The sequence below is a fragment of the Elaeis guineensis genome, chromosome 6, assembly GCF_000442705.2.
Source record: "Elaeis guineensis isolate ETL-2024a chromosome 6, EG11, whole genome shotgun sequence".
Lineage (NCBI taxonomy): Eukaryota > Viridiplantae > Streptophyta > Magnoliopsida > Arecales > Arecaceae > Elaeis > Elaeis guineensis.
This window is the reverse complement of record NC_025998.2, coordinates 17,049,337-17,072,262: the sequence shown is the minus strand read 5'-3', so window position 1 is coordinate 17,072,262 and position 22,926 is coordinate 17,049,337. Positions and strand designations below refer to the sequence as shown.

The window sequence follows — 22,926 nt, the reverse complement described above, 5'->3', positions numbered from 1 at the left end:
TTCGAGTGAGTTAACATATGATTTTGATGTACAAAGTGATGTAAATTCAGTTTCTTCATTTTGCATGGAGAAAGAAAAAATTGATATAGGCTTTATTCAGTTTAGAAGTCGAAGTTTCTTGAAATGATCAAAGAGATCAGAGCTAGATAGTTATTTGGATGATGATGGGCTACCTGATTTGAAGGATAAGAATTTTGATATCTTAGTATGGTGGAAGAATAATATAGCAGTCTATCCTGTATTATCAAGATTGGCTAGAGATATTTTTGCTATTCCATTCTCTACCATTTCTTCAGAGTCGGCATTCAGTACTGCTAGTAGAGTTGTGGATTAGTATCGAAGTTCTTTGAGTCCATCTACTGTCAAGGCCTTGGTTTGTATGTAGGATTGGCTTCGTGTAAAATATGATAAAAGAATATAAATTATTTATATTTATGTTAGTAATTTGTTATGCTTATATTTCAAATATTTGTAATGATATTTATGTTAATACTTAACAAGTACAAATTGCTTGAGTTTTATAAAGTTGAATGCAGATGATAGTACCCTAAAGCAGATGGAGCAGTAAATTATTTTATGAGAGAAAGAGCAGGAGATTGTTGACTTTCTTTTTTACTTTTTTGTAAAAAAAAAATTGTTTCTTTTTGTACGCTCATTCCTAAATGCTTGTTCTTTTTTTGTTAAATGTGGAAATGATGGAAAGGTGAAACATTAATCTTGGTTTGTATGTCTTACATCAAACAATGTTAAATTGCTTACTCATTTGTTTGATGTTTTGCTGGTTGATGCAAAATGCCAAAGATGATGGTAATTTATACTCTGTAAGTCACCATGACTGTTCTAAACAAGATAGAATTTAATCTAAAAAATTCAGCGATATGGAAGTATTGTAGTATATGTTGGCTCTCTCACATTATCTATCATATTTTTATTTCTATCCACTTGCAAGAGAAATTTATCTTTACATACTGCTGGCCATGATTGATGCTGGGAAGCCTCAGATTCATATCTAATATGTTATCTACAGCTTGGGTGGTTAGGCAATTCAATGGTTGTGCAATCATATATCCCACAATTTTTTACTTCTACCAAGTTCCATAAATCAGTGTGGATGCTGCTAAGTATTTTCTGATTCTAAGTATCCCACATCTAATTTGTATCTAAAAGAAGTTTGAAAAATTAGGATGGTTTTGATGGATGTGAGTGCTTATATTGATGAAACATTGAAGCGAAACATTGAAGCAATTGACGAATGAGATGCAAAAGAAGTTTAACAAATATTGGTCTCAATATAATAATTTGTTAGTAATTACTTCTATTTTGGATGGTGATTGAAGTTGATATTTATAGAAGTTTGTTATGAAAGGACATTTGATGTGGAAGAGAGAAACAAAAAAATTAATGACATTCGTGCTTGTCTTTATAAATTTTATAATGAGTATGCAGATGCAGCAAGAGAGCAGTTCTCTATTAGTTTGAGTGAGCTAACATATGATTTTGGTGTACAAAGTGATGTAAATTCAGTTTCTTTATTTTGCATGGAGAAAAAAAAAATTGATATGGGCTTTATTCAGTTTAGAAGTCAAAGTTTCTTAAAATGATCAAAGAGATCAGAACTGGATAGTTATTTGAATGATGACGGGCTACCTGATTTGAAGGACAAAAATTTTGATATCTTAGTATGGTGGAAGAATAATATAGCAGTCTACCCTATATTATCAAGATTGGCTAAAGATATTTTTGCTATTCCAGTCTCTACCATTTATTCAGAGTCGGTATTCAGTACTGTTGGTAGAGTTGTGAATTAGTATCGAAGTTTTTTGAGTCCATCTACTATCGAGGCCTTGGTTTGTATGTAGGATTGGCTTCGTGTAAAATATGACGAAGATATATAAATCATTTATATTTATGTTAGTAATTTGTTATACTTATATTTCAAATATTTGTAATGATATTTATGTTAATACTGAACAAGTATAAATTGCTCGAGTTTTATAAAGTTGAATGCAGATGATAGTATCTTGAAGTGGATGGAGCAATAAATTATTTTATGAGGAAAAGAGTAGGAGATTGTTGACTTTCTTTTATACTTTTTTGCCAAAAAAAATATTTTTTTTTTGTATGCACATTCCTAAATGCTTGTTTTTTTTTTTTGTTAAATGTGGAAATGATCGAAAGGTGAAACATTAATCTTGGTTTGTATGTCTTACGCCAAACAATGATAAATTGCTTGCTCATTTATTTGATGTTTTGCTGGTTGATGCAAAATATCAAAGATGATGGCAATTTATACTCTGCAAGTCACCGTGATTGTTCTAAACAAGATAGAATTTAATCTAAAAAATTTAGCAGCATGAAAGTATTGTAGTATATGTTGGCTCTCTCACATTCTCTATCATATTTTTATTTCTATGCACATGCAAGAGGAATTTATCTTTACATACTGCTGGCCATGATTGTTGCTGGGAAGCCTCAGATTCATATCTGTTAGGATTTGACGCCTCGAGATTCAGCCCACATTGAGCCCACAGCGAGGTTCGCGGCGAAAAACGGAGTCCAACGAGACCAAGATCACCTGAAACAGAGCTCGGATGGAGGAGATACGAGCTTTTGAAGTTGGCACGAGAATCGAGGCGGCGGAGGACAGCCGGGGACCGGCGGCGGGCGGTGCGCAGGACGCGCGACCCAGGCCTGCACGGGACGCGCGACCCAGGCCCACGCGGGACGCGCAACCCAGGCCCGCGGCCCCTTTGCCCCGGTCCACCGTGGACCGGGCGGTCCACGGCGGGGCATGTGGACCGCGTGGGCATTTCCCACGCGTTTCTCGCGGTCCACGGCACTATTTCGTGGATCGGAGCACGATCTAAGGGCCCAGAGGGCTCCCGATCTTGATCCGATGGTCTGGGACGTTGATTTGGCTTGTTTAGGACTCTTAAACCTAATCTAATTAGGTTTTAAACCCTGTTTAACCCTTAAAAAGGGTACTGTGACGAACAGAGAAAAGCGGGGTTGGGTTTTCTTGCCGCCGTACGAACCAGAGGAGAGAGAGGCGTGAGGCTGCTGTGAGAGAAGGAGCAGGAGGCTCTTGGACAGCGGTCGCCAGGCTCTTCAGGGGTTCAGGGGGGTCTCCAAGAGAGAGAGAGCTTTTGTGAGGGAAATTTCAGGTGAGAGAGAATTGGGTGTACAAGGGTTGAGGGTGAGGTCTCCTCTTGTAAAATTTTCTTTTCATAGTGAAGTTTGTATGCCCCGTGGAGGCGAGCCCTTTTGTGGCTGATCCACGTATTTTGATTGTTTTTCTTATCTTTTGTTTCTTCTTTCTTCCTGCTGCATCGCGTGGTACTGAAAAGATCTTGGGAGGTGATGTCCTGGCCAGATATCCACCCAACAATATCTAATATGTTATCTGCAGATTGGGTGGTTAGACAATTCAATGGCTGTACAATCATATGTCCTACAATTTTTTACTTCTATCAGGTTTCACAAATCAGTGTGGATGCTGTGTCTCTGTAATAGCCAAGTTCTAATGTATAATTTTTACTTTACAGTTGACATGCTTATACTAAGGTTATGCTTCAGCTTTTGCTTTACTATCATTATATTTTTCAGGCTGCTGCTTGTTATATCGTTGTTTCTGCAGTGCTGGGCAATATTTTTGTATTGCAGACTTTTTTAATGTAATGCCTATAGATAATCTTTTATCAAAAAAAAAAAAAAAAGAAGACAGAATTTCAATATCATCATCTACAGCTTCTGACTATGGCAGTAATGTTCACTATACACCCACTGGTGAACTTCTGTTCCAAAGCCAATCCATGAGTTAGTACCTACTTATCAGGGTGTGGCTGAAGGGCTATGTAGTGGCCCCAGACGTCAGGCTGAAGACACATTGGTGAAAGAGGTGGAATCAGCTGTTAATGGCTTATTCCATCGAAAAATGAAATCAAGGAGATACAACATGTGGCAAGTAAGTGTTCAGCACCACACTACAGAATGATGGTTCAGTTTCAACCTTTATGCATGTTGAAGTATCCTGTGGCTCTTCTCTACTAGAGTATGTAGCTTCTTTAAAATGCCATGCGAAACATGTAACTACCAAACAGGTGGCACCACCATCTGATACTTTGACTTCCAGCCATAATTCTGCACCCAAAGAGGATGACGGTCGCTGCACATCTGCAGGAGACTTTGCTGACAACAGCATAAAGAGGATGACTTCTAGCCATGTGATTATGGAGATATACAGACAACATTATAAAGGTTGGTTCGGGCGGGTCTCGGGCTAAATGGATTCGGCCTGGACCAAATGAATTTGGACCGGCCCAAATAGGTTCTGATCAGGCTCAGGCTTAGGCCAGGATTGGGTCTGATTTTTTCTAAAATCATCGGTCCTAAACCCGACCCAAAGTACGCAAAAAATTTTTGGGCCAGGCTCGAATAGGGGTAGACCCCGGCCCAGTTTCAACCCTAATTATACATAAAATCCTATTAGAATAAAAATCCAATGTAAACTAATTCTATCATATATTTAGATGATAAATTAGGATTTCCTTTCCCTCCATATCTTCTCTTTCCCTCCTCTCTCTCTTCCCCTTCTTTTATCAAAATAATAAACTTATCATGATCAAAATATTATATTAATTATTATAACTATAAAATAATTCATTTAAAAAGAAAAAGCTAATATATCCTTGTATATCTTTGGAATTGAAAATTAGAACTCATTTGGGTTTGAGATGGATTTGGAATTTACCCCTCGGATACCTGCTATTCGAATTTAATTATGTGTGTGTATATATATATAATAAATTTTTATAAAAATCTTGACTGTGGACTCAACCCGATCTGACTCGATCCAATTTTCTATTAGATTAGATCTAGTTCTAATATTAGGACCCATTTTAAGGATGGTGATTATACCCGACCCATCGAGTATCTGATCCAAATTAGGCAAGTTTTACCTGATCCGACTAAAATCCGAGGTGGGTATGAGTTCTAGATAAAATCTCGAAGCGAGTTCAAATTGGATAATGGTATACTTTGTCTCGAACCCGATCCGATATAATATTAATTCAAATACTTTTTTTTTAAAATTATAATTATTTATAATACTTGCTTGATGAGTTCTTTATCCGACTCAATCCGAATTGACTTGATCTCTTTTATCGTACCGATCTGACTCGATCCGATTCGAGATGGGTCTGGATATGAATTCTTAGTTACAAGATGGATACAAACATTGGCCGATCCGATGTATATTTGATCCATTGCCATCCTTAACTCATTTAGCAAAACCCTATGGACTCATTTGGTTCATGAGAAATAGAAGGGCAAAGAGGTAATTTTTGAAAAGTAGAGAGAGATCTTGTTTGATTGGAGTTTTAAGAATAGAGAGAATAAAAAAAGCTCTTTCCATAAATTTTTTTTTTCATATTTTATGAAAAGTAAAAATTCATAGGAGAGATGAGTTTTGAGATTTCTCATGAGATGGGAATTGATGGCTCTTTCTTTCTTTTTAAAAATACCCTTTTAAGATCTACGGCTAAAATTTTACAAAATGTCAATAGATAATTAAGATGAAATATTGAATAGTAATATTAATATCTTAATAATAATAATAATATAATATTTATATTAATATATATTATAATATTTATAATATATTAATATTACTTTAATATTTATATTAATATAATATTTTTATTAATATTAATATAATATTTTTATTAATATATTAATATTATATTAATATAATATTATATATATCTATATTAATAAATTTATTATATTAAAATATTAATATTATATTAATATAATACTAAAACATACATATTAGTATTATATTAATGTAATAAATTATAATTATTAAATATTATATTATATTACAATATTATTTTATTTATATTAATATAATTATAATATTATTATTTTATAAAATTTGAGAGTACAAGAATATGGTTTTATATTTATTAAAGATATAATAATTATTTTATATAGTTAAAAAAAAGATGCCTAACCAAATATAAGTTATCCTGTGATAATTTATTTTTTTATGATCAATTAAATATATTAAAATTATATTTTATAAAATAATTTTTTAAGAAGCTACTCCTTAGAAATTTGATTTTTGGGAAGAAAAATTTTTTTCATACACCAACGAGTTATATATGATTTGGGGTGAGTTTAGAATTTAAAATTAAAATACGTTTGGACTTAGGTTGGTTTTGAAATTTGTCCTTGGATACTTATTACTCGATCCTTATTATAAATTATTATAAAAATATATAAATACCCAACCCATAACCCTAGCCATATAAGCTTCCGTATTCGGCCTCTCCAAGCGCCAAACCAGGGGAAATCGTAGGAAAGCAACGAAGAAAACAAAGGATAAACGGAAAAAATTCAAAGGTAAGACCTTTCTCACGAAGATTGGTCATTTTTTTCTTTTCGTGTCTTTTTCTTTTCATTTCATTCTTTTTCTCGGAGATCCGTGGGGAAGGAGAGAACTTGAGGGAGATCAGAGGGTTTCTTAGGTTCCGATTGGGGTTTTTTTCTCAAGCATATGGGACTCTGTGCGAGTTGTGGCGGTGTGAGCGAGAGGACGGCGACGAGGAGGTTGAGGGCAGTGGCACCGAGGGGCCCTCGCGGCGGTCGGCGAAGGCGGCGAGGAGACGGAGGGCGTGGGGGAGGGAGACGAAAAGGCGGAGGAGGGCGAGGAAAGAGGGGGGCACTTGGAATGGGGGAGGAGGCGGGGGGGGGGGGGGGGGAGAGGAGATTGCACGTCGACACGATAGCGGTGGGAAGATAGAGCCCGGTAATCGTAGGAAAAAAATAATGCCCTTCGGAGCTCATTATTTTTTTATAGCCACATCCTATTGATTTTTTATGCCATAATTCAATCCCCCAAACAGTGGCTAGGAAAGAAAATGGGATTTTATTCCATAGGATTTCCAAATCCTGTAGGATTTGGGCCTATCATATCCTTTCCACACAGACCCTAAACTGGTTGTCCCCTTTCTAACTGCACTATTTAGCACCTTATAAAACCCTTCTCTTCATACTTAGTAGAGGAAATTCCTCACATTAGAATATGGGCTTAATGTTGCTATAATGACTAAATAGTGCCCCGGCTCAAGAGCCAATTTTGTTAGACTATCATAATAAGTTGCTACCTAGCCAAGTCTTTCTTTTTTTTTTTTTTGGGTTGGAATTATGAAACTATTGTGTTATTATGGCCATTATTAGCAGTTTGAATGACTTATAGCAATGATGTAAGAATGCTACAAACTTTTTTAGTTAGATAGTGTTATTTCATAATAATAACAAAGATACATTAGATATATCATTGTTATTGCTATGTTTTCTTTTTGGCATACCTTTCCCACCCTGCCACCTCCTGCATCTCCTCGTGATTCTTCTTCTTTTCCTTAGCATTGTAGCAGGACGGACGAGAACCCGGACAAGCGGTGATTTTTGGAGCAGAAGGTTGGAACTTCAAAAACCCTAACCCTAACCCTAATTCCTTTTAGTTCTCCAATTCTCTCTTTGATTTTTTTTTTTTTTGTTGTTGATTCCAATTGTTAGAGGTGTAAAGGAAAGTGGTGATGGCGGTGCATGAAGATGGGAGAGCTTCTGAGAAGAGATTGGATGAAGATGGCAATGATATGCCAATCTTCAATGCTGAGAATTTTCAGAGCAACATTAAATCGATCTACTATAGGTTCAATCTCAAGCCATAACATTAATTTATAAATAGATCAATGATTTTTGGGTGAATATTGCTTCTATAGATTCAAGTTTTACATGATAATTATATGATACTTAAAAGTTGATCATGTTGTTATTACTAGTGACATCTGGGTGTAACTTTGCGGACTGCTCTTTTATATACTATGTATGTGCTTAGGAATATGTAGCACATGGTCTTAAAGGTTGGATTTTTGACACTCTCCTCTATGCATGTAGACTATTCTGTTGCTACTTTTGCCTCCTAGGTGTCCTTGGAGTTAAGAGTGACATAATTATGAGCTGCTCTTTTGGACCTCATTTTTATCTCTTTTTAGAGGTTTCATACATCTGTGAATAATGGACATTTATGGCCTTCTTTTTTGTTGTTATAATTAAGTTTATGAAGATTTAAGCGATAGTATTAGAAAACAAATATTAGGACAATTTAGAAGTGTCCTAGGACTACTTGGCTTTACGAAGTGAGGGTTAGAGAACAAAACCTAAGGATTTCAAAGATCAAATGGTTGAAGAACAAAGATTGAAGAATTGTAGAAACCGCATTGCAGAAAATGGTATACAATTCATATTATGGGGATAATTATTGAGGTTAGAGTATTGCAATAGGAATTTAGGTGATTCCATCTCATCATGGAAAGGCTTAGGCTTGAAATTTCTCTTCAAGAATAAAATGTTGATTGGCCTAAAAAGAATAGAAACAAAAGTATGAAGTAGGATTAGAAACAAAAGATTCCTTATTCCTTTGACAAGGAGATAGAAGACAGGTACAAACTCCTCGAATGCTAGGTGAAACTTAGTTGGCAATCTTTATGCAAGTTGCTATAACAATTGGCATCATTATAATAAAACAATGTAGTTAATATGCATGCAAATGTGGTCTTGGTCCATTATTTAATATGCAATTTGTTACCACTAGGCTGGTCAATGCTTTTCCAAGTGTGACGGATGCGCTGGTTACCCAAATATTTCCTAGAACATCAATTTTATGTCCAAACAGAAGCAAAAATACCTAAGACACATAAAAAAGAAAACAATTAGTCTCCTATTTGAAAATAGTCTTTGATTTACACTGATCTCAGTCCTCTCACATGCAAACAACAAATTAATAAGAACTAAACTGAGATATATTCAGGTGGCATACATCCTATCTTGAACTTTTATCAGCAGTTCAATATGTAGAGAATTGGCTGTTATCATCTCACCAACATAATAATCCTTTACATAAGGAATGAAACTAATAGCCTTCAATCAAATTCTTAATGTTTTCTGAAATTCAGTAAAAGTTTTATAGCTCTGATGTAGCCTCATAAACGATCAAAGGCTCCACTAAAGATATAGATAATAACCAACTTAATTCAAATGTGATTAAATCTCATTCAATATGCAAAGATGAGAAAATAATGGATCATAAAGAGTTAGGACTAAGGGAAAAGAAAGAGGAGAAGAGAAAGGCTTGCGGCCTACTTTCAATCCAATAAAATTTGCATTACCATCCAAGACTACATTAATAGATTCATTACCCCTATTATAACAATAGAAAAAAACCTAATACAATCCTTAATCACCAAATGAACCTTAGAAGCACCCGGTTACCGTTCACAGGTACTGCAGCATGAATATCATGAGTAGTATCTGCTACAGTAACATGACTTATTTAATTATCTTGTTAGGCTTCAGATGAAAATATATCAGCCATAGATTGAAAATAATTTTTTGGGTTTCTGTTGAGCATTTCAACCATTTTGTGCAATAATGTAGAATATGTAAGTTTATGTTTAGAATGGTGTGGGCAAGGAATCAATAATGGTTGCTAAGGAAATATTGCATCAGTAATCTTATTAGGCAGATGACAGCTTGGACATATTATTTTGTTTGTTTTTCTGTTTAAATTATTTGTATAATTTGCTAATTGTTTCTTGTAAATTTACCTTCTTGGTTTATGTGGTTAAGAGGCAATGTTGGTTTACATAAAAATATTGTTATTGTTAATTTCAAACTAATGTATCAGTTAGATGCCTTATCCAAACCATGATGGGGTTCACTATTTTGCTTTCCGGAATGGGAAGGAAACCAACAGAAAACTAACCAGTCAACTTCTGTCGCTGCAGTCGTACCTTCTTGTCTATCATTGGTGGAGTGGTTGCTGGAATTTGGGGATTTACTGGCTTGATGGGCTTCATTTTTTATTTCTTGATTATGACAACTGCTTCTTTAGGATTTGCTGCAAAGGCAAAATTTTCAATCCACAAATACTTTGATAGTTGGAACAGAATTGTACTTGATGGATTCCTGGGCGGCCTTATGGTATGATTTTAACTCATTTATATTGGTTACTTGTGGAATTTGTCTGTTTATAAAGTGCAACTGTAATTGCTTTGGTAATACATGAACTGTCTATTTTTCCTAGCCACTTGTCATGTAAAAAAATAGAGTATCTATGCCTAGACATGTGCCCCATATCTTTTTGATGCATAATGTTTAAGTCTTTGTGCTTCGTAAGTTATGAAATTTCTTCTATTTCCCTAGTAACATGGATGGTATATCAAATCCTGCACATCCTTTGATTGGTTTCCTGGGTGGAGATTCTTGAACAGTTTTCATGTGTAATGTAATACAGCATTCCATTTCCTAGGAGTTTATAATACAAGGTCTTTTTTCTGTGTATCATTTAGCATGATAGGAACTCCAAACTCTGGTTTGCGTAACAGTGTTGATGTGTTGACTCCAGTGCAGCTTGGCTTTAGGTCTGCAGCTGGACAACAATGTATTAGATAGAATTCAGAAGTTAGAACTGTAACCTGGAGAACATATCGATGAAACTACCATTTATTACTTCTCTTGTTCTACAACCTCACACCTGAAACTTGATAGACAATCATTTTGTTTGATTTACTGCTATCTAATAAGTATTTATGAATAATGTTTAATTAGACTTGGATGTCTAGAGGAACTCCTTATACATTATGCCATGCCATAAAGACATCAAACGAGCACCAACAAACTTCTACTATTACTATGGATTGATGAGAGCAGAGGAAACGATCACCTTGTTTCTCCACTTGATTTATTGGTTTCTCCACTTGATATATAGGCAGCCAGTAGACAAATGCGCACACTCACCTGCATATATGGGCTCTATGATCTGACAATCTGACAACCTATTCTTCAATAACTAATTATTTGACCTCTATTCTAAATATATAATAGTTCCCTCACTCTTGTTTAGGCAACCTGTCCTAAAATTTCAAAGAAAACTTCGCAAGAATTTTAGATACTAATTACATTCTTTTGATTTGGTCATCTTCTATCCAACGCCCACCCCCACCCCCCTTTCCTCCGCCACTCTTCTCTTCCCCTTCCCCTTCCTTTGATTTGGTCATCTTCTATCCAACGCAAGAAAAAGAAGATGAACAAAAAAAGGGGGACTTCGGCCCCCTATTTCACATGGTAGCGTGGATTCCCTTGTTGAAAAAGAAGATGAACAAAAAAAGGGGGACTTCGGCCCCCTATTTCACATGGTAGCATGGACTCTCCTGTCTATGTAGGAGTAGAGGAGGAGAGGAGGAGCAAAAAAGGGGGACTTCAGCCCCTTGTTTCACTCAGTAGCATGGATGCCCTTGTCCAAAGAAGAAGATACATGAAAAAGGGGGGACTTCAGCCACTTGTTTCACATAGTTGCATGGACGGCCCTATCCAAAGAGGAGGAGAAGAGGAGGAAAAGGAAGAAGAAGAGGCCTTTCAGCCCCTTGTTTCACATGGTAGCATCTCAAAGAGGAAGATGCATAAAAAAGGGGGACTTTGGCCCCCTGTTTTACGTGGTAGCATGGACATGCCTACCCAAAGATGAGGAGGAGGAAGAGGAACAAGAAGAAGAAGAAGAAGAAGCAAGCTTGGTTGATGGCTTGATGCTGCCAACTCAAGAGAGAGAAGCGTGCCACAGGCCCACACCAAATCCCGGAGTTCCTGTTTTCCCCAGAAAGGGAGATTTCATCCCCTTGTTTCACACATTAACATAGACACCCCTATCCAAAGAAAAGGAGGGGAAGAAGAGTAGGAGGAGGAGGAGGAGAAGAAGAGGAAGAGGAAGAAGAAGCTTACTTGGTTGATGGCTTGATGCTGCACCCAAGAGAGAGAAGCAGCTTGCCACCCTAGACCCTAGAGTTCCTCTTCCCCCCTTTCCCCTTAACGAGTCAGCTTCTCAATTAATTTCTCTTTTCAATTGTGCTGCTTCGGTCGATGGTTGAGATTTATTCCTACAGATCTAATCATGAGATTGAATTTTTTATGTAAAAAGGCACATCTCTTTTTGCAACTTAGAGCTGCAATGAGGCATGTAACTTTGAGGTTTTTTTTGGTATGTCTCTATGGGGGCTTTGCCCTACTACAGGCAAGGTGCTTAGATGGGCTTCACTGTTGCCTTGCACAGAGGCACGCCTTTGACAACACCAGAACCCTAATCTGGCTTCAAAGAAAGAATTGCCGATCTATGCTTTGGGTTAAAGAAGAGGAGGTTGGAGATGGATAGTTTGTACATGAGTGGGTAGCTGTAGCTCAGAAAAGTATTTGGTGGTTGATACTCTTCAGGAAGAGAGAGGTCTTAGACTGGGAGATTTTATATAAGGTTGGATTAGGATGTTTTCCTAGAGAACGTACGAGGTTATTTGTGGCATTATCTGGGATATTGGGCCATTAGTGAGTGGATTTTTGTTGGTTTTTATCGTCTTGGCATGCATGTATATAGAACTTTTTTCATCTTCCAAAAATTCCTGTTATTCGTTTTCTCTGATTTATGGTAAAATGCCACTGCATGCAAACTGTTTATATGGGTTTTTGCTGACATGGCAGCATGTCATTAGATGGAAATGAAATTATTCAATGTGATCCTTCCGCCATTTCCATTTATGCACTACCATGTCAATGCATAACATGAATAAAAGAAGCAAAAATGTAATAATTATACACAACTATAGGTTTGTTCCTGAATTATAAGCTAGTTAGTTTTTCCAGAATTTTTTTTGTTCTAGAGAAAAATCATAAGTCTAAGACTTTTTTAGTTATAAAGAATGTGTCATACAAGCAAGCCATATAAGTCGCTAAGAATTTGGCTCAACATGTTAGTTCACAGTTATTCTTTGTCAAAACTGAGCCAAAGTGCTTGATTATCAAATCAGCAGTGGATTAAGAACAGCTAGAAAATAACTAGGTTTTGAAAGGAGATAAAATTGTAGCTTTCAAAGGGAGAAGTCTCATAATGATCAATTCTAATAAGTATATGAACTAGCAGTGTAATATCCTTGGATTAATCCAATAAGCAACACACCAGCCATATCTAGTTCATGCCGGCTGTATGCACCGTACTTAAACTAGCACCTAGCACTTGTTCCAATTCCACTGCTCAATACCAGTACTGATAAGCCAATGGGTACTTGGAACTGAGTCATAAGGTTTATAACACCCTTTTCCAATTTTTCATTAGCTCATATCAAACCTGCAGGAGGGGTTTTCTGCTAAGAAACAAGATCCTCTCCAGGGCATTGAACCGGAGAGGTCTGGTCTCTCAATCACAGCCATTAATGTACTGTGGAGCAGGTATGCCACATGCTGTCCCACGTACCACTGGGGGCCCTCTCAATTGTGCCCTGTGTGCAAGACATAGATGGCGGTGATTTAGAGACTGGACCTCTCCAGTTCAACCCTGAATCGATGAAGATCCAAACTCTTTGCTTTTGGGAGCTTGGTGGAGGAAGGACTTATGTAGATCAAGCCACGAACACCGATAAGTCAATGTGCAAGGGCCGCCATTGCATAGCTAGCATGGTCACAGTCCTACCCATTTTTGCTTGCTTGTTTGTACAAGATGCTTGCAAAAATTGTGTATCGAGATTTGTTGTTGGTTTGATCAGTTTGTTAAGAACACTGGATTCATGTTTTAGACATGAATCTGGGATCAAATTGAGGGATCTTGGGAGATTTAGGTGAATGATAGATAATTTTGAATGTGAAGTCAGAATACTGAGAATTACTTTTCATATTAATTAGCCACAGTAGACTCACTACAGATCACATTGATGGAAATGTAAGTGACAAAGTTCGAAAATTGTATAATGGATACTGATATAGATGGTAGGTGCCCTTCACTGTGAAGATTAGTATCCAAAGGGCTATTCTGGTTTGAATTAAATATAAAATGCCTTCAAAATGATGAGGTTATAATATGTGAAACAAAGACTTTTCTAGAGTCCTATCTGAAAAATCATTTTAATATATTTGCCATGTTTGCATCTCTACCTCACCTTTTTTTTGCTTGATACTGCTAAGTATTTTCTCTAACATTGTGTTAATTATGTGTTTGCAGTCGTTCGTGCTGTTCTGGACGTATCCTTTTATCAGAGTAGAAAGTTTATGTTCATTATTGCATCTTTTACGCATTCTTTAACTTGCTTGTTTTAATGGATTTATATTTTTTACTATCATTTATTCACGAACTTCTGCAAAATCAGGTCACCCTCAGTTGTCTCATTACCTTTCCTATGTTGCCACTAAAAATTGGTTGTGAAAAAGAAATATTAGCAACTTTAACCTTGGCAAGTGGATACCGTCACAGTATACTTCTGGGTCTTCTATTGGTTGGTTGGTCCATCCGTTCCTTTATTATGCTATGTACTAGTATCTTCGTGTGTATAACCATAATATACATACATACATACATTTATACATACATACATATATATATATATATATATATATACACATATACATATGTATACACACACACACACACATATACATATATATATATATATACACACACACACACACACACATATACATATATATAAATATACGTATATATTTATATATATATATATATATATATAAAGTATTTTCAAGGATAACCTACTAATCTTCAATATCCAAGAAATAATATTAGGAGGAGTTTTGTGAAAATGGCTTCACTGTACCCCTTGACAAATAGTTGCTTCTAGAGCAGTGCTGCGGCACCATGAAAAACCCGGAAAAAGGTTAGACAACTAATAGGTAGTACTTCTGCTGCTCCATTTCTAGCTGTTACCAGCTTGAGAAGCAATAGGAAGGTGACACAGTTTTTATCCTTTGTATGAGAGTCATGTCAGAGAGCATCTCATTTTTTTTAGTATCTAGATATAAAAGCAATTTTATATGTATGCTCTAAGATTTTTACTTATATTTTACTCTTTGATTTAAATATTCAAAAGCTGATATTCAAAACGCTCTTTCTTACACCCAATACTGAAGACAAAATTTGAAGAACTTGTGCTTGCACCTACAATTGCCTTTCACTCAAATACTTCACCGGCTGAACTCTTTTTACGTTTATCGTCTATATTACAATTCAAAAGGCTTTGCATCCAGCACTTAGGGGTTGGGATGGGGGAATCTGATGTGTTCCATGGAGAAAACCCAGCTATCCTACCATCCATACTCTGTTTCACATAATTGTATAATGATAAGGTAGATATAGTACCTCAACTTTCAATTGCAGGATCTTTGACAATTTTCAGATTTGCTTATGACATTGTTCATATATTCTGAGCAAGGGGAACTTGTAGGAGCTTGTGGTTGTGCTCAAAGGTCATGCAGAGCGGATGATATTTATCAAATAAGCCCTCTGGCTTATTTTTTTTATGTATTACCTTTTCTTTCATGAGCAAAATCCTCATTTTCTCTGATGTATTCTTAGAGGCACAGATGTCTTCCATGCATACTTTGTTTCACGTAAGTCTATAATGACTGGATACATAATGACTAGATACAGTACTTCAACTTTTCAGTTGCAAGATTCATTTTTTAATATTTTCATTTTTGCTTTCACTTGAAGGGTGATGCAGAGTTGATGTCTTCTTGTTGAAACTCAGCATCGGTGATTGAAAACTTTGTCTTTTTATTGAAAGCGTAGATTATTGAAACTTAGTGTGACATGATTATTAGTTCCATAAGCAGGCAATGTACTAAATAGCTCATGAATTTGCCAAGTTTTTTTATGATAACTATTTAAGTGGTATAATTACTGATTTTAAAACACCTGAAACTAGAAATAAAAGTTGTCATTGTATCTTTGAAAATATGATTTTGCAAATTTCCCCACACTCGAATGATGGAATCAGGCATACTAATGTCTTTGCTAAAATTAGAGTACTGGGGCATCGTGCATGCATGCAATATTGTGCATTAGTTTCTCCATCGGCTCCGGACTTTGTTGCCTGCATTTCCCTGGAGCAGTCCCCATCCGCTTATGAAACTAGTCTGGTGTTATGATGGCAGAGTCCCCATCCGCTTATGAAACTAGTCTGGTGTTATGATGGCAGATGGCAGGAAAACCTGACAAAAATTTATTTACATCAATAAGTTGTTTAGTCCAATCATGGTGGTTGTTTATACTGGAAATAGCTTGTGCAAATCGGAATCACGTCTTCTCATCACACGCCCCAGGTGCTGTTTGAATGCATGCAAGCACGTGAACATCACATGCAAGCACGTGAACACAAATGAAAACGGATGCCTGAGGTTGACTTCAGATTGTGAGATGCTTGCTGTATGAGATTTGATGTCTGCATTGTTGCTGTGCAGCACCCATGCATAATATTCGATGACAATGCTTGCATTTGACAAAATTTTCAAGTGTGGCAAATCTGCCAGATAGGACGCAAATGCTTCCATACATGATAATGACGGGCACCAGCTAAACAAAATAATTAATTTTATGTAGATCTGATGGCATTATGTAAAATAACAGAAGATCCTATATTTCCACGTCATGTACATGGAAAACAAATTTAAAAGTGTGTAAGTGGAAAACAAATTTTAAAGTGTGAAGTTAGAGGATTAATGGTGGGACTGTCGTATGGTCTCTCTGTATATATATAGCGTACATGTGAGATACAACAGTAGAAGAGTTGAGAATTTAGGAGCTTAATGTGTGGAAACCCAGTAGGCTAGGTCTCATGCGATTCAAATATTTGAAGCATGGAAGTCTGTTGGACTAGGATAACTATAAGATGATGAACTATTAGATGATAGTCAAGATGACTCTCTTAAGTTGGAGCATGAAGATCATGAACCAACTTGACAATTAGACACTGGAACTATTATTGGCCAAGGGGCTTGGTGAATAAATCCATAATTTGTTAATTGGATTGCATATGGGTCATCTTGATGAGGCGCCATTGCGTCCTCTCTCATATGAATTAGGGTCAAGCTAGATATACTTGATTCGCTCATCAAATATAGGATTGTTTGAAATATAAAGCGCTGCTGGTTATTATAAAAAAGAGTGGTCCCACGTCGTGAGATCTGCAAATTATAAAGTAGTTTAAACTATTGATTTGCACTTGTGGTGGATGCTATAACCCAACATCCTCAAGTCCGGTTAGCTAACTGGCACGGGTCAATGTTATGCGCCTGAAATTTTTAAATTTTCTTTTCCCATGCTAATTATTCTCTCGTCATTGGACTTTCTCTTAAGGGACATCCACCTTAACATGAATGTGGTCGAACTTTTTCTCTTAAAAAAACGAACAATGCACCCTTTGCCATATAAATTAGCCGCTTTATCTCATGGAACATTTTAAAACTTGCAGGTCCTCTTTCTTTTCTTTATCTTTTTTTTAATAATAAATTTGAGATCTCATATAAATCTAATATAAATATAATCAAAAGAATCGGAAAAAAAGATAATATAAAAAGGCACATGAATAACCATCGCATTGAGACCCCCCATGAGTACACTGCAAAAAAAATAGCCACTAATCGGTGGCAGTATTCATCCACAATAAACATGACTGACATCTACGGAGGCACAGTCACTCACCAATTGCCAAATATCCTGCAAGAATGAGTGCATCGCAACTATCCTCTACTTTCGCACCAATTCATCATAGTGGCTAAATCCTCTTTGATGACAAGACAATCAGCTCTCTGTGTCGGCCTTTCAAATATGGTGTTTGTCCAGATAGCTCATGGCTTAACCTTCGGAACGATAATATCTAAAAGGTGGCATCCGTTTGCCACCTCAAATTTTGAGTCGGGACCGTGAATCAAGAATATAGTTTAGAACTCTACCGTTGTACTATCATCAAAATTGACTTTAATTTTAGAAAGCTCGGAGATGAAGGCTCTCAGATGATAAATATTGGTTGAGTCGCTGCATGAGTGGACAGGAATCCAAATCAAGATTGATCCAATAGATGTCGAGTGAATGATCTCAACAGACTGAGTCATATTTTATATTAGAAACTATGCTTTTTTTTTTTTTTTTTTTTAGAAAAATAGAGCAAAGAGATCATACTAGTCTTTTATAGAAATTGTGCTTTCAAACTTGGAAACCAACGTAAATAGTATTGCTTTTTTATCAAAAAAAGAAAAGAAAACTCGCAAACCAACTTGCCCAAGTGGACTGGTTCAATTCGGATGGATCTAGACCATTGGGTCAAGGAATAAGGATCAGCATATGACCAACTTCAGCAATGTGACCCAAACCCGACAATGGACTCAATGACCCAAACCTAAGCCTAATCCGAAACCAAATTTTACAAGGCGAACAAATTTCTTGCTGAATCAGGTTGGGTTGGTTTGAGTTAATTGGACCGGTTCAATTTAAGTAGGCCTGGTAGAAAACTTCGTTAATACAAAAAATAAAAAACTTTAGCTTGGATTGGTATATTCGTCATCTCCAGGTCTGGTTGGCTTGGGAGTCTTGATGAAAAAAAAAAAAAAATGGTTTGGATTTGATTGAATTTGGTTCCCCATGTTTTCAATCAAATGCCGGTCGTTGACATCTTCCAACCTGAGAGAGAGAGAGAGAGAGAGAGCAGTGGAGTACTTAAAAGTTAAAACCTGATGCTTGTTCCCCTGGGACTCTTGGTGGCGGGCACCTACCACTCGGGGCTCCTCCTCACCGTACTCCGGCATCCAACGCACACCGTTATCGGCCTAAACGCCCTCGCCAGGCAGCGCTGCGTCAGAACCATGATTGATGTGAGCTCCTTCCTCCCATCTTTTCTCCTTGTCTCTGTATTTCTCTTAGTTCACTAATTTTCTGGGAGTTTCACAGCCCAATGCCAGGAGTTTTAAGTCTGACAAATATATTTTTTATACATTCTAATCAAAGAATACGCTAAGAATTAACTAAGTCACAAACTCAGATGTAATTTGACCACTTTTGCTTCAATTTGATTGAAAGAAAAAGAGGGGGATTGTATGAGCTGTTACAATGTGCAGTTGATTAGATTCCTTTGCTAACTTTAGCTAAAAGCATCAAAAGATGCAAACCAGCCATGTGTTCCAAGCTGCTGAAAAGACTAGCAATTGAAAGGTTCGCCTACTTTGTTCCCGAGTTAGAGGGGGGAGGGGGGAATCTTCTTCGTTGTAGAGGAGAATCTTCTTCATTGGGACAAAGTGGTAAAGTGATTGATGCGACCTAAATGAATGACCAAGTTTGGGCACATCATGGCAGGTTTTTTTCTCTACAGTTCATGGAGTTAGGCATGCACTTGAGCATGAGAAGAAAAATTGATGACAATTTCATCAATTGCTAATGCAGCAAATTATCGAAAAATTTAGAATATCCATTCAACTTGCCGGTGGCTGATTATTAAGGGTGCATTTGATTACATTTTTTGATTTTTAATTTTTAAAAAATATTTTTATTTTTTTAAATTTTTATTATTGAGTAAAAATAAAAAAATAAAAAATATGTTTGATAACTACGTTGCTATAAAGCAAAAAGCAACGTTTGGGAACGACAGGTAAATAGTTGATGAGAGAGAAAGATTCAGGAAGAGAAGGAGAAAGCGGTAGAGAGGTGACGAGCTTGACGAGGGAGAAGAATTCGGATTCTGTACTTTTTAGTTTTGCATTTTAGATTTGTGGAAGCAAAAAAAAAATCAGAAAAGTAAGTTTTGGAAAGCAAAAAATTTTTATTTTATATATAAAATAATTATTTTAATTTTTTTGATTTTTGCTTTTCATGGTGTTACCAAACATTGCTTTTTGATTTTTACTTTTTAAAAATCAAAAGGTAAAAATAATATTTTTTTAATGACTAACCAAACGCATCCTAAGTGAATCAGAATGATGGATGCTCGATTTGATAGATTGAAACTTCTTTCAATTTTGGTGACACTTATCAACAATATTGGGTGGTCCACCCAGTCCTACAAGGACGAATATGTCACTATGTTTAACCCTATAGCATAAGATTGTAGGGTAGTGAGGGATTTCATTATTGTCATTCATTAACTTTTATTTTACTAAGCATTCACCATCTTCAAGAAGGTGTGATGGACAATATTAAAAAAGACATCTATGATTGAGGCATCTATAACTTCTTTTGACCGAGGAGATTTTCTACTGAGACTGGATGACGAAGTTCGTACAAATTTATTGTAAGATTAACTGTTAATTAGTATGAAATCTAAAATAATAATAAATATTTATATATAAAAAAATAAAATATAATGATTTATGTGGTTAGATTTTTGATCTACACCGATGGACGAATATGATATGATATCTTACTGTATCAAAAAATAAAATATAAAAAATATGCAACGGCTTAAATAGTAAAAAAATGTGCATTACATATTTCATAAAAAATTCATTCGGATCATTTTCTCGAAATAGTTAGATTGGATGATAAATTGAATTATATCAAAATTTAAACCATATTTAATATGATCTTTTTCAAATCTTGAAGGCTGAGATATATAGTATTCGTTGTTATCGATATGTTTGGTTGCATGCATCATTGGGTTCCTGTGATTTTCTCCGGTTAAAGTACCTATTTTGGATGTACTAAAAACAGAAGGAGAGTAGGGTCTTCACACCGGTTATCACAGAACCAACACAATTATGATCTCATCGCCTAGTCAATTCATTTGGTGAGATTTAATTCAATGAAGCTGATAGGGTTGGAATACGTCAAGGTGCCATCATTTAAAAATTGCCGGCCGATGGTTCAAAAAAGGTAGAGGATCAAAGAAAAAAAAATTGGCAGCCTTTAAGCACTGACGACAAGGCGACTGGGACTAGGAGGATGGGAAGTACTCAGATTTTTGAGTTGATACTTGAAGGTTGCCGGTATCTAACTAAGAATTAGACAATCCAACAAAGTCAGAATACAGTTGAGCTCCTTGGTACTTCTTTTTCATCCACGGGTTAGTATTGCACTGTCAAACGTCACCATCACCTTTCGCTGCACGGAATTTTGACCACCTCCAATGGTGCCAGAACCGCATACTGCTTATCAACATTATCTTCGACTTGATGTATTATTTATTATACTAAAAAAATTTGACCATTAAAAAAATTTGACCATTATTTTAATTTAAAATATTATTTTTATTAAATAAACAGTAAAAACTTATGCAGCATTTATGTTATACATTGATTGCTATAATATAATATTGATATAAATAATAACTATTAATTATTTTATTATTATTATTATATTTATATAATAATTTAAAATTTTATATTTAAAAAAAATATTTAGAAGATATTATTTAAATTTTTTGATTTTATAAAAAAAAATTTAAGATCTATATATAATTAATATATACTTAATAAATTTTTACATATTTTTTTTATTTTAATTATGATAATTTTATCAAAATAAAGATTGACACCTTTTTATATCCGGCCATAAATGTCACGATCATGATCGGTTTGTAGTCAATAGATAGGTATTCAACTGTTTAATAGTCAACATGGGTCATAAATCATATTTGTTTTGATGTTATTTATAAAAATTTGGGATCTCAATAAAAATATCAATTAAAAAATATTATTTAATTTTTTTGATTTATATAGATATTAAAAATCTATCTATTAGATATATAGTTGATGTGAAATTAAAAAATACATGCATGTGTAATGAATCGGGAAAAGGCCATGGTTTCTTTCCTTTTCTTTTCTGTTTTTGGGGAATGGGGGTTGCGGTGTTGGACAAACAATGGGCCCAATGAAACGGCAACAAATAATTGTAGTCACTGTAACGGATGTAGACATGCAAATTATCTGGAGTACAAGCCAAAGTTCTACAGTGTTTTTTTGGACAACGAAGTTCTACAGTGGTCAAGAGGAGTGCAAGGCTTGCACCATGAAAAATTTAAAATAGTCTCCCCCTGGTCCAGCCATTTGCATCCTTAAAGCAGCACTTTCTCTCATGCAATGAACAAGCCTTCTCCCATGTTCCCTTCCGTCATGACCAGGACCCACCGGAGAGCGGTGTTGTAGCAGTGCAAACAGTGCGCAATAATATCATGGCATCCACAGTGCTGGCCACCACCGTAATCACCCTCATCCGTGTCTTTGTCGGCACCACCGCCGCCGCCAACTCCGCGGCCTCCGCCTTGTTGGTCTACGGAGTAAGACGGCCCTCGACGCGTCGGTGATGTTCGTCGCCATCTCCCTCTGCTTCATATCCTCGCCGTCCGCTACCACGCTCACGTCAGCTTCCTCCTCGCCGTGCCCGCCGCCACCACCGCATGGAGGGACGGTGGCGTCTGCGCCGCCTACGTGGAGAGGGCGTTCTATGCGTCGTTCACTCTGTTCACCTGGATCTCTGTGGTAGTGATGCGTTTATGATCGTAATGTGGGTAGAGATGTAAGAACTCATGAGGATTTTTGCTTTTAATTAGTAGTAGAATAGACATGCACGAGATGTAACTTTTTCCTTAGTATGAAGCGCATATTCTAGCTATGCCTCGTCTCATTTGCCATAAGGTTTTCTTATATTATGTAATTAGGTGGAAGGTTTGGAACTTACACCTAGTCCTTTTGGATCCAATTCTATTGCAACAGCTGCTTTGGATGAGATTCACAAAGTGGATGCGAACTAGTATAGTTGGTAAAGTTATTGGATTGCGAAAACCCTGGATCAAATTAATCTTGCCCCTCTTCGATGACTACGTGCGAAATTAATAATTCTTTTTTTTATAAAAAAGACCAGTAATAATAATAAAATTATCAAATAGTGCATTGCTTGTGCATCATGTTGCTTTTCCATGAATAATATCACACTTCGTCGAATTGGATTGGTAACAAAGCCTATAGCCTATATGAGCTTGATTTATGTTTAGTCCTTGTCATTGATCATTCTATATGCGCGCGCATACACTTGACTAGACTTTACTCCATTACCCT

At 36.1% G+C, this 22,926-nt stretch overlaps 1 protein-coding gene and 1 pseudogene across 2 annotated transcripts; both read left to right on the top strand.

Annotated features, from left to right (window-relative positions):
* The first annotated feature begins 6,270 nt into the window (after positions 1 to 6,270).
* LOC105047075 (uncharacterized) lies at positions 6,271 to 15,560 on the top strand. Of its 2 annotated transcripts, none has more exons than XM_073259271.1 (6): positions 6,271 to 6,405; positions 7,429 to 7,482; positions 7,582 to 7,717; positions 9,852 to 10,047; positions 14,099 to 14,118; positions 15,019 to 15,252. In XM_073259271.1, the coding sequence occupies exons 3-6, from the start codon at positions 7,602 to 7,604 to the stop codon at positions 15,140 to 15,142; spliced, it is 456 nt and encodes a 151-aa protein (XP_073115372.1). In that variant the 5' UTR covers positions 6,271 to 6,405; positions 7,429 to 7,482; positions 7,582 to 7,601; the 3' UTR covers positions 15,143 to 15,252. The 2 variants fall into 2 exon arrangements, with proteins under 2 accessions (XP_073115372.1, XP_010924169.1); XM_010925867.4 differs by lacking the exon at positions 15,019 to 15,252 and adding an exon at positions 15,285 to 15,560 and having other exon boundaries at positions 6,275 to 6,405.
* A 584-nt stretch (positions 15,561 to 16,144) lies between these two features.
* Positions 16,145 to 22,622, top strand: LOC140858738 (uncharacterized; annotated as a pseudogene).
* The last annotated feature ends 304 nt before the right edge of the window (positions 22,623 to 22,926 follow it).

Bases quoted from the DNA above. Each gene is read 5' to 3' on its own strand.
- LOC105047075 (XM_073259271.1), top strand. From the start codon at position 7,602: ATGGCGGTGCATGAAGATGGGAGAGCTTCTGAGAAGAGATTGGATGAA. The intron at 10,048-14,098 runs GTATGATTTTAA...ATGTGTTTGCAG, and splicing joins GATTCCTGGGCGGCCTTATG to TCGTTCGTGCTGTTCTGGAC. The intron at 14,119-15,018 runs GTATCCTTTTAT...CCAATACTGAAG, and splicing joins TCGTTCGTGCTGTTCTGGAC to ACAAAATTTGAAGAACTTGT.